Here is a 14,777-nt window from a genome sequence, read left to right as displayed (position 1 = left end):
GAAGCAGGAAGAAGGCAAAGAGTAGCATGTTTCATGTATATTTAAATAAGTTCAAGCTGTTTCTCAGAACTAGAGTCATTATTTTCACTATAATTTGCTTTAATATTCCTTTGAATTACTGCTTTTTTTACTTGTGTATGTCATTTGGAAGAAATGCCAATCTTTATAGGTACCGTTTTTGAGCTGCACACACTCTTGTCCTTACATGTCCTTAACGGTCAATACACCAGCATCCCATAGAGGGACAGATCACTTGTCTGTGTTTTTGGTTACAGCAATGATGTGATTTCTACTACCTCATTGGTAAGCATTGCTGCATAGACGCACCTCAGCAGGTGACACGTATGTCACGTGCATGTGCAGTGACAGCAGAACTGTCTGAGCACTGACACAGTGCGCCCTCAGGTGAGGCTCAGGGTCCAGGTGATCGCAATGGTTAATAATCTGTTAATATTTGTCTGGACTTCAACCTAACCCCCAACACTCCCCACAGTGAAGAATTGTCACACTGAAACAGGTGAAATGGACGGCAGCTTCCAGGTAAATTTCCTATCGATCAGACCCATTATTGACACACACAGAGGCAGCTGTGTGTGTTTGTTTGTGTACCTGTTTGTGTGTGTTTGTATTCATGTGAGTGTGAGCAGCAGGGACAGTAAACCAGGAATTGATCCATTTTCTCCGATGTGTGAAAGAGTCAGGATGACCTGGAGAAGCAGCTTTCAAAAAAGCAAAACAGGACAGCCGAGACAGACGGATACATCAGAAAGAAGGAAGATGGGATGGAAGCAAAAAACGCAGTGGACATGATTTACACCATTGAAGATGTCCCTCCCTGGTACCTGTGCATCCTGTTGGGACTGCAGGTAAACGGCTGTGTGTGTGTGTTTTTCGTTATTAAGCTGATGATCATGAACTCGTCTCAATGCCATCATAAAGTCAAAACCACACTTTAAATTCTAAAGTGTGTGTGTGGAGGAGGAATTGTCTCTGCTTCAAATCAATGAGAGCTTTTCAAATGTTTGCATTTTAGATTTTTTAACATAAAGAGATGAAAATATATGAACTACAATGAAAGAGAAGAGAAATGGATGCAGGTGTGAAGCGGGTTCCTGCTTCCGCTGGTGTGAAACCCTCTGTCTGTAAAACAGAGACACAAAGCTACATTTCTCTTCCTTATTTATTTTCCTAGTCAGCTTTAACATCTAATGTGGTCAGAAGTTTTTGCAATACAAGAAAAAACTCACCATTTGGTCCCAAAGGCAGCCATCTTGAGCAGGATGTAGGATGAGGTGCCTTTTCATAGGTTGAGTAGCAGGCGGGTCTTCGTGTTTAATTAAACTTTTAAAGCTATAAGTTGTCAAATGTGTTATGTCCTTTTTTTTTTAATTATAAAAATGTAATGTGGGTAAAGCATTTCAATATTTTAAGTAAATATCAATAATCTAAATGCAGAAATCTCTTCTTCAGTTTCCTCACTGGCTCTTTTCTCCCCAAAGAAACTTGTTTGGCTTTTATTAACTTTTAGCTTTGGGCTTATGACTTAGCTAGCGCTCCGAGCGAGTGACGACTTTATATCACGTAACACAGCAAGACAGGTGGATGTGGTGAACAAAATCTGGTAATTTTCCAAAATAAATCTCCTACTGAATCAGAAATTTAAAAAGCGGAAAGACTCAAATCTTTTTTTTATTTTTTTATTGACAAAATTAAAAATTATTCAGCAGTTTTACCTTTTGGCAGTAAATGGTTTTACAAATAGAAAAAACTAGAACAAAGTCTAAGCGGCAGATGAAAACAATATAATAAGATAGAGTAATAAGCAATAAAAGCAAATAAAACATAGATATTTATTACCAAACTCAAAGTGTCAAAAAAAAAAAAACATTCAAATAAAATAAAAAGAAACAAAGGCATTAATCCACATAAACCGATGAAAAGCTGAAGAGTTTTACAGTTTTCGATTTATGTATTTTTTTAAGAGATTTATATTAAAAAAAGCAGGAAATCATTTTTAAAATACAAAATTTGAGCTTCTCTTTTATTAAATGAAATGTATGAATAAAAGGTTTACCTAAAATAACAAAAGAATCAAAGTTAGCGCATGAATTTATTTTCTGTATGTGGCCCAGTACCAAGCGGCCCTCGCAGGGTTTGGGACCCCTGAGTTAATGGGAACAAGCAGCACGTTGAAAAATGACGAGTTGAGGACACCAAAAATGTAAAAAAAAAGTGACGCAGAGAGGGGGGCCCTGGAAATATGTCCATATATGACAAGTTGGGAGAAAGACTGCACCATTTACAATAGAGGCACCAATTGTATTAATTTTGCGTCAAGTTTGAATCTAGGCCCGGGTCTGGGTCCGCATGACCTGGCATCTGGGTCCGGATCCGGCCAGCTGACCCCTAGTTAGTGAGCCCTGATTGAGAGGAACACATGGATCCACAGAACTAAAAAGAAAGCTGGGTGTGATCTTGTTTGTTTCATTTGTTAATGAATAGTAAGGCGTTCCAGCATGTCCTAGGGGCTTCCTTCTAAATGAGCACGCTATCTTCCCAATCATTAACTTTGCGGACTGAAACTTTCCTTCAATTGTTCTTGAGTCCTGTTTCAATGTTCTCCACTGAGCCTCCTCTGTTATGGCTTTTATTCTGGAGTAGAAATGCTATCAGATGCACAGAGGTTGTGAAACAATTAACAAAATAATCAGTGTGTGCAGGAGTAAAGGCCAAGAGGTTGTCCTCCGTCGTGCTGGAATGTTAATGAAAAAGTTTCCTTGAATTCAGTCTCAGCATTTTTGGAAACCAATCATTTATCTAGATTAAAGATAAGGTGCTGTGCAGTCAAAGTAAATAAAAAGTTTATTTTCAGTCTTTTATTGTTGAAGAATGATCAAACAGGACAGAGTTATGAGGAAACATCAACAATTATTTGGTTCCACAAGAAAAAAAAAACAAAGATCAAGCATATGCTAAAAGTGAATGTGTGTTCCTGTGTGAATGGAACTGTTACTAAAGGTAGAACAAAACTTTATATGCATGAACTTGGCAGGATCCAATAGATTTCAATCAGTAGTCATCTATTCTGTCAATGCTGAATACATGTTTATGTGTTCAGCATTGACATGAATATTATGAATTAATCATTTATACAAATATTTAATTGTGTTTAACCCTAAAGCAAAAAAGAAAAAGATTTCACACAGAAACTCCAAACAAGGGCCAGAAGACAGTATTGAAATGTACATCTTTTTCCACTTTTACTGCCAAAAAGGGAATTTCAGACCCTTAAACGAGTTAAAGTTGCTCTGTGACTAGATCCCACCCCTCCTCCTCTGACAGTTTTTCTGGGATTGTTCCGTTTGAAAAACGGCAAGGAGATGCTTCATTCATTCTAACACCATCTTCCTGCTGCAGTCAGGTTTCTGTGAGACAGAATAGATCAACACGATCATCAGTTATCAAACCATTCAGTAGCAGACACTTTGAGGACAGACGTCTGATCTTCAATTGGTCACCTTTATTTGTTTTGTCATCGTCATCATTTCTTAATAAAACAACTTAAAATGGTATTTCAATCATTTAAAAAGTTGACTGATCATTTTAAGTGTGAGTTGAGGGAGGAAAGTCTGGGCATATTTGCTGTCCCGTGGCATGGATGGATGGATGGATGAATGACTGGATGGATGGATGGATGGATGGATGGATGGATGGATGACTGGATGGATGGATGGATGGATGAATGACTGAATAGATGGACGGACGGACGGACGGATGGATGGATGGGTGGGTGGGTGGGTGGATGGATGGATGGATGGATGGATGGATTTTTAAAACTGCAACATATTTATATACTTTGTTCCTTTTCTCTTTATTGTTATGTGTGTCATTATAATAAACTGTCCACACTTCCTGTTTCTGGTTCAACAATACTATGCCACAGTGGCAAATGCATTATACAACTTGAATCATTACGAAAAACCAACAAGTCAATGTTAAGAACCAAATGATAGCAACTGTGTAATGGAAAAAAACTCAAACATAACAGGGGTGGGATTATGTGAATTTGCTTCTTCCCACTCCCTTTAAAGCTAGTAATCAAACTCTTTAGATTCAGTGTAGTTGATTTTATTGATTGATTACATGAATTTAAAATAATTGAACACTTCATTACAAAAATTACAAAACACAGATGCAGCAAACCCAGTTAAGATATCAAGTAATTAATTGTTGTGATAAAAGACAAAGATGTTAGAAGAGGTAGAGTAGATGCAAATGTGATTTTCCCATTTTTATGTAAAGACAGTGGTTTTTAGACAGTAGAGCTGGAATGTAGGTTACAATTCTGCGCCTTACTCCTTTTTTTCACAGCATTACCTGACATGTTTTAGTGGGACTGTTGCTGTGCCGTTTCTACTTGCTGAAGCCATGTGTGTGGGTCAAGACCAAAACACTGTGAGTCAGCTGATTGGAACCATTTTTACCACTGTTGGCATCACTACTCTGATCCAGACAACTGTGGGAGTCAGGTGAGTCTGAGCAGGTACACATGGGCCAGGTAAAGATCTTCTCTCTTAGTGTGGTGAGAGTAGGAGATAACAAGTGTGTTCTTGTGGTTAGACTTCCTCTGTTCCAGGCCAGTGCGTTTGCTTTCCTGATCCCTGCCCAGGCAATACTTGGCCTTGACCGTTGGAAGTGTCCCAGCGAAGGTCAGAGTCTGTCTGTTTCAAACCCTGTTCTTCATGAACTCACTGCCTCAAGGTTCTAAAGTTTGATTTTATCCACAGAGGAGATTTACGGAAATTGGAGTGTTCCCCTCAACACCTCACACATCTGGCAGCCTCGCATGAGAGAGGTATGAGGGCATCTTTGGCATTTATACTGTGGTCAGAGGTAGATGAAGCATAAAGATCAACCATAACATTCATCATTTTACTTCAAAGAAAATTTTGGTGTTGCTGTTTCTGCTCCTGGACTTCTGTATTTTCAAGCTCACTTAAACTGATAAAGGTTGGTGTTGCTAAAACTAAAAAAATAAAAAATTGCTCTGTGCGCATCATCGCTAGTGACAGACGATACCAATGAAAGGAAAGGTATACAAAACTGTGGTGAGCCCAGCCATGTTCAGAGTGGCACAGAGGAAAAGATAGGAAGCAGGAGGGAGCAGAGATGGAGATGCTGAAGTTCTCTTTGGGAGTGACCAGGGTGGATAGGATCTGGAATAAGGACATCAGAGGGACAGCAAATGTTAGAGGTTTTGGAGGGGAGTCATACACTGAGAAGGTTCAGACATGTCCAGAGGAGAGACAATGAACCTATTGTAGAAGGATCCTGAGTCTAGAGCTGCCAGGCAAGAGATCTAGAGGAAGACCAAAGAGGAGGTTTATGGATGCAGTGAAGGAAGACCTGAAGGTAGCTGGTGTTAGAGTAGAGGATGCAGAAGACAGGGTTAGATGGAGGAAGCGATTCACTGTGGCGACCCCTGAAAGGAAAAGAAAAAGGAAAAGTTTGACTCAACATAAAATGTGAATCCACAATTTCCTATTCTATCATTCAGGCTAACCAACTTCTTTCTTTATTCATCACGTTGGTGTAAGGGGGCACTGGAGCTGCAAAGTCTCTGGGCTGGATCTTTGTTCTTAAACTTTTTGTTCTGCCTAAGAAGGCTACAGACTTTGACCTGGAATTAAGTCATACGCCCAGTCCAAGTCTGCTGGGTTCTGATCCAGTTCACATGAACCAATGAATCGTTGTTTGATGTTTCCTGCAGATTCAAGGTGCCATCATCATGTCCAGTCTGGTAGAGGTTATCATAGGTCTGTGCGGGTTACCCGGTCTGCTGCTGAAGTACATTGGTCCACTCACCATCACGCCCACAGTTTCCCTCATTGGCCTGTCTGTCTTTACCACGGCGGGGGACCGTGCAGGATCCCACTGGGGCCTCTCAGCTCTGTGAGTCACCTGAACAAAAGTGTCACTTGTGTGTTTCTGTGTGTGTGTGTTTTTCTGTCAGTGTGGAAGGTAATGTCCTCCCAGAATATCTGAGGATTTCATTGGAACAGCTAGTCAGTTTAGTGAAATGTTCCATAGACTGGATCAGGGCAGGAGGTCTTGTTCTAATACCTGTAGATTTTATCTAGAAGTTAAAAGGATGCTGCAGATTACCACCTAACTGATCTTCAGATATTTAAGGTTTTTGGTTTAACTCTATCTGAACTTCCTGCAGTTATGCAGTTAAGTCTTCTCTGTTGACACTTAAATTGGTTTCTGCGTATAGGTTAGAGTTGACAGGTGCTATGTTGTCCTGTACCCCTCTCCAAGTCCTTGAGAATGGCTACAGATTCAAGCCATGAGTTTAGGGAGGTGGGTGCCATGGGAGTTATGACTTTGGGTCTGTCTGTGGAGTGGATGGAGCCCTCCTGGACAGATGCTTTAGAGCACAGCACATACTTTGGGCATTGAGATACTTGGCTTTGGCACTTTCCCCTGGTGTTGTGGCATGAATCTCCACCCCGCCTCTGTTTTTAATTGCACATTTGACATGCAGGAAAAGTTGGACACCCCTGCTTACAAACAACAGGTGTCATTAAAAACTGCAACTTGCCAAAAAATCCTGTAGCACAGTACAAGGAGGTCAGTCACCTATGATCTTTTGCCTGCCCACATCCCTTGTTTGAGGGCCCCAGCAGCTGATGTGGGGATGGGGGTTAAGCCCTCTGTGAGTTGGATCCTTGGGTCGAGCGACACCCTGTCCACATGCTGTGGGTAATCTCTACAATCAATGAATTTGGAATTGCAATAGATTTGAGCTGGGGGAGATATTTTTGTCCCTGGGAGGATGGTTTTAAGTCCCTATCCGTCACAAGAACAGGAAGATGGCTGGTTCCAACTGCAGCAGGTTTATTAGCTCAGCTAAAAGTTCATAAATCTAAATCAGGGTCGGGCACGTAGGGGTCAATAACAGGCATGAAATTATAGGAGGAGAGACGAGTAGTCAGGATCCAGGCGAGAGTCGGGGCAGGCGGCAAACAAACAGTCATATACAGGGTCAGGAAACAGAAGATGAGGTCCAAAGTTAACGCTCGGTAATGAAGGCAGAGTGGCACAGACAATGCTTTGCACTGAGCTGAGCTCAGTGCAGTGCTTTAGTATGCTGTGGTTGATTGAATAAATAACAATCGGGTGCACAGCATCCAGGAAGTGTGCTCTGGGGTTGCTGGGAGCTGTAGTGTACCTAGAACTCTGGGGACGGCTCCTGCCGATGACCAGAGGCGGAGACAGAGACTGAATTCTGACACTACCTTTCTGTGCCAGGTCGGTCTGTATGCCCATCGTTGCCTCTGTAACTAGAACTTGACCTGTCTTGGCTTTCCAGTTGTTTTCCTGATGGAGACCAGTGCTCTTCTCCTCACAGATTTTATTGTGGGTTTTACAAAACAATCACTAAATAAATGCATTAAATGTCAGTACTAGGCCTATGTGTTTTTTATGTGTTGGAATGACATTGTACCTATTGTGCTTTACCCCCTCATGTTTTTATAGTGGTTTCTCATTCTATCTGCAGGTGTATCCTGTGCATCGTTCTATTTGCTCAGTACCTCAGAACAACATCAATTCCTGTTCCTTTTTATAGCCGAAAGAAAGGTCTGACCTCAACCAAAGTTCAGATTTTCAAAATGTTTCCCGTAAGTGAAAAATAATACAGTGTTCAGACACATGTTGATGCTGTGATTCAGTTCTGTGATTTCTAAAATCCTAAAGTTTTTTTCCACCATCAGATCATACTAGCAATCATGTTGGTTTGGCTCGTCTGCTACATCCTCACTTTGACAAACCTGCTGCCCAGTAATCCAAGTCGCTATGGTCACAAAGCCCGGACTGATGCCCGAGGCGACATCATGGCATCAGCGCCATGGTTCAGAGTGCCCTACCCATGTGAGTCCGCCCATTCTGATGATGGTGATGATAAGGAAGAAAAAAAAATTGATATTCAGATATGACCATATCTTCAGGCTTCAGGTGTGATGTGAGACTGAAGAGTGTCATCAAGAGGTCATGATTGTGGTTGTCGGGATGCTGAAGACAGTCTGCAAATGTTAAAGATAATCTGAATAATGATCTATATTGCCTGTACATAGCAAGAACCCCCTTTTGGGATCATGGTGATTACCATCCGAGCTACTGTTGACCGTAAGCAGGGTACACCTAAAACACCAGTCTGTTGCAGGGTCACAAACTAACATGCAAACCTAGAACCAATGTAGGAACACCAATTAACCAATGAAGCATATTTTGGGACTTTCGGAAGAAATCAGAGTGCCAGGAGAAAAACCCACACATGCACAAGGAGAAGATGCAAAGTCCACACAAAAAAAAATCCAGCTGAGATTTGAACCAGGACCTTTTCACTTTCAGGCAACTGCGCTAACCTGCTTTACCAACTACACACCTTTTTTAGTCATGCTGGTAGTTTTCTATGTGTAAAATACACATTGAAGAATGTGATGTGAAAAGGCTTTAAGTCATATCTAATTTTCCTTGTTTTTGATGCTTTTTACAGAACATATCAAAAATGTTAAATGCATTGACAATTCAATTCAATTCAATTCAATTCAATTTTATTTGTATGGCCCAAAATCACAACAATAGTCGTCTCGATGGGCTTCGAAGTAATACATGAACTCAAAAGGATCACGAATACAAAGAGTTCAATAGGAAAATACTAAAAAGAACTAACAAACTGACTAAGCTATACTGGCATCCCTGCCCTTAGACCCCCCTTTGCGGTAAGGAAAAACTCCCAAAAAAAAAACGGATTCCGGAAAAAACGAAGAAACCTCAGGGGTGAAAACGACGAAACCTTCATGAGCTTTGATATGAATGAAAAAACACATTTAAATTTATGGCAAAATTCTGAGCACATGTTTTTTTCATATATATAATGACAAATTGGAAAATTCAGAGGAATTTGAACCAAGTAGCTTCAACATTCCTGTGTCACTCAGTGCTAACCACAATGGCCCTGTTGACATTGATGATCGTGATCAGGATCATGATAGTAATGGTTATATTGAGGGTCACAAACCTGGAGCTTCAACTTGTTTATTTTCAGTTAGTCCAGGAAGTACAAGAACACAAATTCATGGAACATTGGCTTAAGACATCAAAAATTTTTAGCTGCTGGAAAAACAAGATAAAGGGATGAAGATGGACAAACTCAAAGTCCCTGAAACATCTGTTAGAAGACAGAAAAAAAGTTTTCAAAATCATAAAAGTGGTTGTGATGAGGCTGTTTATAATAAAGTGCTCCTGTAACACGAAGGGGGCTTTTCCCCTACAGGCCAGTGGGGGCTGCCTGTGGTGACAGTTGCGGGGGTGCTGGGCATGTTCAGTGCCACCATGGCAGGTATCGTGGAGTCGATTGGAGATTACTATGCCTGTGCCCGTCTTTCAGGGGCCACACCTCCTCCGGTACATGCAATTAACAGGTTAGGGTGACGCTGTGGACTAAACCAAACTCAAAAGTTCCAGTTTGGGCTGAGTTTTTCTGTCATTGTTTCAGGGGGATCTTCACTGAGGGTGTCTGCTGTATCATTGCTGGTCTTCTGGGTACAGGAAACGGTTCCACCTCCTCCAGTCCAAACATTGGTGTTCTGGGCATTACAAAGGTCGGTACATTCATTTACCTAAAGAGACCTCTTAGCTTACCAGTCCTTGACTTGGTGAAACAAAATGAACCGCGTCTGTAGATTTGCAGAGACTCATGTGTTCCTCTTGTGTTCATGTGTTCCTCTTGTGATCCTGATGATGTTGGCATTTTTGGTTTGTCTGCAGGTGGGGAGCCGAAGGGTGGTCCAGTATGGGGCTGGTATAATGCTCCTGCTGGGATCAGTTGGAAAGTTCACAGCTCTATTTGCCTCACTGCCGGACCCCATCCTGGGAGGGATGTTTTGCACGCTGTTTGGTTAGTTTCAGGCATCAGAGCTTCATGCGAGAACTATGACAATGCCTCATAAATCCAAGTCTTTGTTTGTTCCTCAGGAATGATCACAGCCGTTGGACTGTCCAACCTGCAGCTTGTTGACTTGAACTCATCCAGAAACCTTTTTGTTCTTGGTTTCTCAATGTTCTTTGGCCTCACTCTGCCAACATATCTGGACACACATCCTAAGTCAATCAGTACAGGTACGTCTGGGTTCATCTGTGCCGAAGGACAACAGCTGGTCTTTGATAGGAATAATATACAGAATCAAAAATGATTCATTTATATCAAATCACTAGAGCTTTATTGGACCAAATAGAAACTCAGTTTTGGTAAACACTTGGGGCAGGAATTTGAACTGGCTTCCAAATTCCAAGTTTTGGTTTCTCTCACTACGTAAGGTGAGTGTGAAATGGAACATTATTTTTACTGAAGAGTCTGTCTTCTTAAAACTAATTCTAGATCAACATTTATTTTATAACCTGCACTTTCTGCTGATGGTTAATATTTGTAATATTTACAGCAATAAACCATCTTTCAGACACGCCAAATCACCATCCAGCACGTAAATGCAACCAGCTCAGTCTCAGTAATGGCTGCTTCATGCAACATTTCCACAGTATTGTTGGTCATAGTTAGATAGGAATGTTAAAGGACATTTAGACTGAGAAATTCCCTCACATGATTAATAAAGTACAGTAACATGACATAATCTCTCCTGTGGTAAATGGGAGAAAATCTCATTACTTCTGTTACATTAATATAAACTAACAAACAGGGACAGAAGGAGCAACATTACCTTTGACTTAGAACCCTTCCTGTTGCAAACACTAACCACTCAAAGAGAAGAAGAAAGCCGGAAAAGATCAGTAACGAGTTTTGAGAGCTGACTAACTGATGGCTGAGGAAAGTGAAAGCTTGGATTTATATGAACGCCCTTTACATTTTTGGACGGTGTGGCTTCATTCAGATTCATGTCATGAGGATAATTCAGACATGCCTTTTGTATCCAGGTGTTCCAGAACTGGACCAGATCCTGACAGTTCTTCTGTCCACAGAGATGTTTGTTGGAGGTTTCCTTGCCTTTTGTCTTGACAACACAATACCAGGTATACCAAAAAAAAAGTATTTATTCATCGTAGTTCACTTGGTGTTTTTTCAGGTTTATTCTTAACATATTGGAATCATCTATTGTAAAAAGGGCATGACCCGCTGTTTTCATGAACACTTTCTGTGTTTGGGTAAAAACAGAAAGATGGCTGTTTTAGGAAGAGCAAATGGGGTAAATGTCAGAACTTCTGTACTGAGTTGGCCCGGGAGTCGGTGCTGGTGAAATGTTACTGTTTGTAGGCAGAGAGAAAAAAAGAATCAGTGTGTGAAGGAGAGGAACTGAAGTGGAACGGTGAGGTTACGCAGAGCAGAGGTGGAGAAGGTGGAGGACTTTGAGTTCTTAGGGTAAACAGTCCAGAACAAACAGTGGAAAAGAGGTGGAGAGATGTGTTCAAGAAGGTTGGAATGGGTGGAGGAAGGCTTCAGGTGTGATGTGAGACTGAAGAGTGTCATCAAGAATTGAAGGAAAGGGGTGGAAGATGGTGGTGAGACAGAGACAGGAAGCAGATCTGGAGGTAGCAGAGATGAAGATGTGGAGGTTCTCCAGACCAGGATGGAGAGGATCAGGAAGAAGAGGAAGAGATCATGGTGGATGTTTCCTTATCTAAGAAGTTGATGAATAATAGAGACAATATTATGAAACCAGCTGATCACTGCAGTGTTGTTGTGGTGATGGAGAAACAGCTGTATTTTTGGAAACGTTACAAGCAACTATCCTGAATTAAATACGCCTTTCAATATGGAAAGACTGAACATGATTATCACTATCTTTCAAAAAATATGCGAGATCAAATAGTTAATGCTTAGCAGAGTAATGACCGAACAGGGAGTTCTGAACCTCAAGCCAGATGATTTTATTTACTCCCTAAAGTTCACAAAGTTATATCTTCTTCTTGCAAACTCTTTCAAATGCTCCCAGGGTGATCACTAGACTGCAGCTGTAAAAGCTAAAGGTCAGCTACATTTTGACAAGGAAATCAAACGTACCTTCAGTCTAACGTAAAGGGTTAAGTGACACTCAATAAATGTTTTTTTTTCACCTGTTTGTATGTCTTCCGTAATATCCATATTAAAATAACAACTGTGTGCATCAACTGTAAAAAGATGTTTTCTACAAATTTGATTACAAAAACATACCAAAATATAGAATAGTTCCAATTATTTAAATCTATTCTTCCACAAAAGACTTTAAAGTTGATGGACAGAGCTTTTTACTCATAAAAAACATGACCTTGGGCATTTAAATAAGGCTAAAAGGGAAAGTACTACAATTCAATTTTATTTATGTAGCCCAATATCACATTAATGGTCGTCTTAATGGGCTTTTTACCCGTAATTGTAAAGTAAACATAAAATTTTAATGATCATGAAGTAACAGAATTCAATAAGTAAATTCTAAACTAAACTAAAAAAACAGACTAAACTAAACTGGGTATCCCTGCCCTTAGAGGAGAAATTTTCTTAAAAACTGGATTCCAGAAACAAATTACAGAAAAAAAGAAGAAACCTCAGGAGTGTCAACATCACAATTTTTCACATTTGCACCGGACAAATCTCAAAAAAAGGCTTTGTGCTAATTCACATAACTGGATGGATACTTTCAAGTGCCACAACCTCTCTATTAAACTTAGATTAACAATAGATCTCCACTCCATTGTTTTCTGGACACAACAACTTTAAAGGACACAACAACTTTTTTAAAGGAATAGATGCACCCCTGTATATAAGCAGTTACCTCCCTAACACACAGATGCAGGACTAGTTAAGTTCTAGCTGCTAAGATTCCACAGATTTCGTGTATAAAAAGATTTTTACAGAAACCACTAAGGTGTTCCTCACTGTATTGCCCAGCAGAGAGCGCTCCTGGACTTTTTCAGGTTCGGCTTTAAGATTTACAAGTCCAAACCCGCCCAGGTCTCATCTGCTCTTCCTGTTGTCGCCACTTATTCTGAGCCACCTGTCAAGCTAGTCAACAGAATAAAAGAAAAGTTTAACTGATCAGGAACAAACTGATCAAGACTTCAGAATAAATCAGCACTCCAAGGTCATAAATAAATACTTCAAATTTCACGCCAAAACCAGGCCAGTCAAAGAATGACTACAATTTCTGGGCCATGGTGAGAGAGAGCAGGGAACCTCTGATTAGAGAATCAAAAGTTTGAATCCCTCCTTTGTGTTGAAGAATATATGAGTGAATGGGACTGCGGCTGTAAACCATTTAGGGTCTTCTAAGAAGGGATTAACCCTTGTGCTATCCTAGGCACTTTACAATGGGAGTTGGGTCATCTAGACCCACTAGACAGTGCGCTGAACCTTTTTTCTTCAATGATTTGTGGTTTTCACTGGTGTCCATGGATTACATGAAATCTCTCCACCTTTATCCACCTTTTTCATGGTAGGGAGAACACGTCAATGTGAGGGTGGGGTCATCTAAGATTCTAAGAATCTGTGCCATTTACCAATCAAAAAGTGGTAGAGTCTGTATGATTTGATGGTCCAACGCAGGACAGACAGATGGAGACGCTTTAGACACTTTCAGAGGGGGAGCAGGGATTTCATCTGTGGAAGGACGCTGAGATTACCGCAGGCAGGAAGGAGGACCAAGCGCTGCCAGAAACAAACGTTTTTTTTTCCATAGTTTTTGTAATGCAGATTTGTTTTCATCTTATTCTCAGGTACCAGAGAAGAAAGAGGGCTTGTGGGATGGGGTTCCTCCTCCATCTCCTCCTCTTCCTCCTCGTATGACTTTCCTGTGGGGATGACCGTGATAAGGCGGACCCGGTGGCTCAAGCGCTTTCCCATCAGCCCCTCCTTCACAGGTTTCAGGGCGCATGATGATGATGCTCCTCCCGAGCAGGAGGAGAGAGAGGAGGAGGATGAAAGCCAGCTGCCCACCACCAAGTTGTGACGAAGCCTTGACTCTGCACAGAAGCAGAAGGACGCTGCCTCCACTTTCACAGATAACCCTGTGAGAAAACGCCATTTACAGGACTGTCAAGGTGTTTATCTGTAACCCAAAATTTCCCCACTTGAGCAGCATCTGTTACCATGGAAACAGAAAATTAAAAGAAAATTAAGTTTGATTTGATGTGTATTATTTTTCCCTTTTATTTGTTGCACCACATGCATGTTGTGGGCTACAGGTCTTAGAGAACACTTATAGCACACGTAAAGTTGAAGTAGGTGAGACGCAGGCACTTTGTAGAGATTTTTCAGTTTTTCAGTTTGTGTAGATATCCCACACTTAAGTGCACGTGCACCTTTTAATTTTTTTTAATACGAAATGGTTTATTGTGTCATGATGTGTATGACGCGACAGACCCAGACGCTGGAACCCGGAAGCAAACTCAAACCAAGAAGTAGTTTAACAGATTTATTTCTCTTCCAGAATGGGGCATAGAGAAAGTTTGTAGCTTTTGTAATCTTGCTGATACGTCCTGTCGTCTGCGTTGAATCTGGATGTTGGAGCAGGGGTTCGAGACAGGCTTGGTCCTTGGCAGGAGACTTGGCCAGACAGGAGTGAGCGAGACCGGAGCGCGGCGAGACAGGATCGTCGTGGCAGGAGCAGGATGGATCAAGCTCTTCGAGAGGAGCAACCAGGTGGATAATCGTAGTGAAGAACCATTAGAGCGAGCGACAAGGCGAGGTAAGTAACAAGTTGAAACCAGGAACACTAGGTTAACTT

The 14,777-nt window shown here is 41.1% G+C and overlaps 1 protein-coding gene across 2 annotated transcripts; it reads left to right on the top strand.

The window, feature by feature from the left end:
- The first annotated feature begins 403 nt into the window (after positions 1-403).
- Positions 404-14,175, top strand: slc23a1 (solute carrier family 23 member 1). 2 transcript variants are annotated; one of them, XM_004076729.4, is made up of 14 exons: positions 404-540; positions 696-866; positions 4,372-4,529; positions 4,621-4,709; positions 4,788-4,855; positions 5,771-5,952; positions 7,565-7,685; positions 7,779-7,935; positions 9,341-9,488; positions 9,563-9,668; positions 9,835-9,964; positions 10,042-10,185; positions 10,996-11,091; positions 13,768-14,175. In XM_004076729.4, the coding sequence occupies exons 1-14, from the start codon at positions 523-525 to the stop codon at positions 13,998-14,000; spliced, it is 1,821 nt and encodes a 606-aa protein (XP_004076777.2). In that variant the 5' UTR covers positions 404-522; the 3' UTR covers positions 14,001-14,175. The 2 variants fall into 2 exon arrangements, with proteins under 2 accessions (XP_004076777.2, XP_020564742.1); XM_020709083.2 differs by lacking the exon at positions 404-540 and having other exon boundaries at positions 711-866; positions 4,392-4,529.
- Positions 14,176-14,777: the final 602 nt, after the last annotated feature.

This window comes from Oryzias latipes, chromosome 14 (genome assembly GCF_002234675.1).
Source record: "Oryzias latipes chromosome 14, ASM223467v1".
NCBI lineage: Eukaryota > Metazoa > Chordata > Actinopteri > Beloniformes > Adrianichthyidae > Oryzias > Oryzias latipes.
The sequence above is the reverse complement of the archived record's forward strand: the minus strand, read 5'-3'. Positions and strand labels throughout refer to the sequence as shown.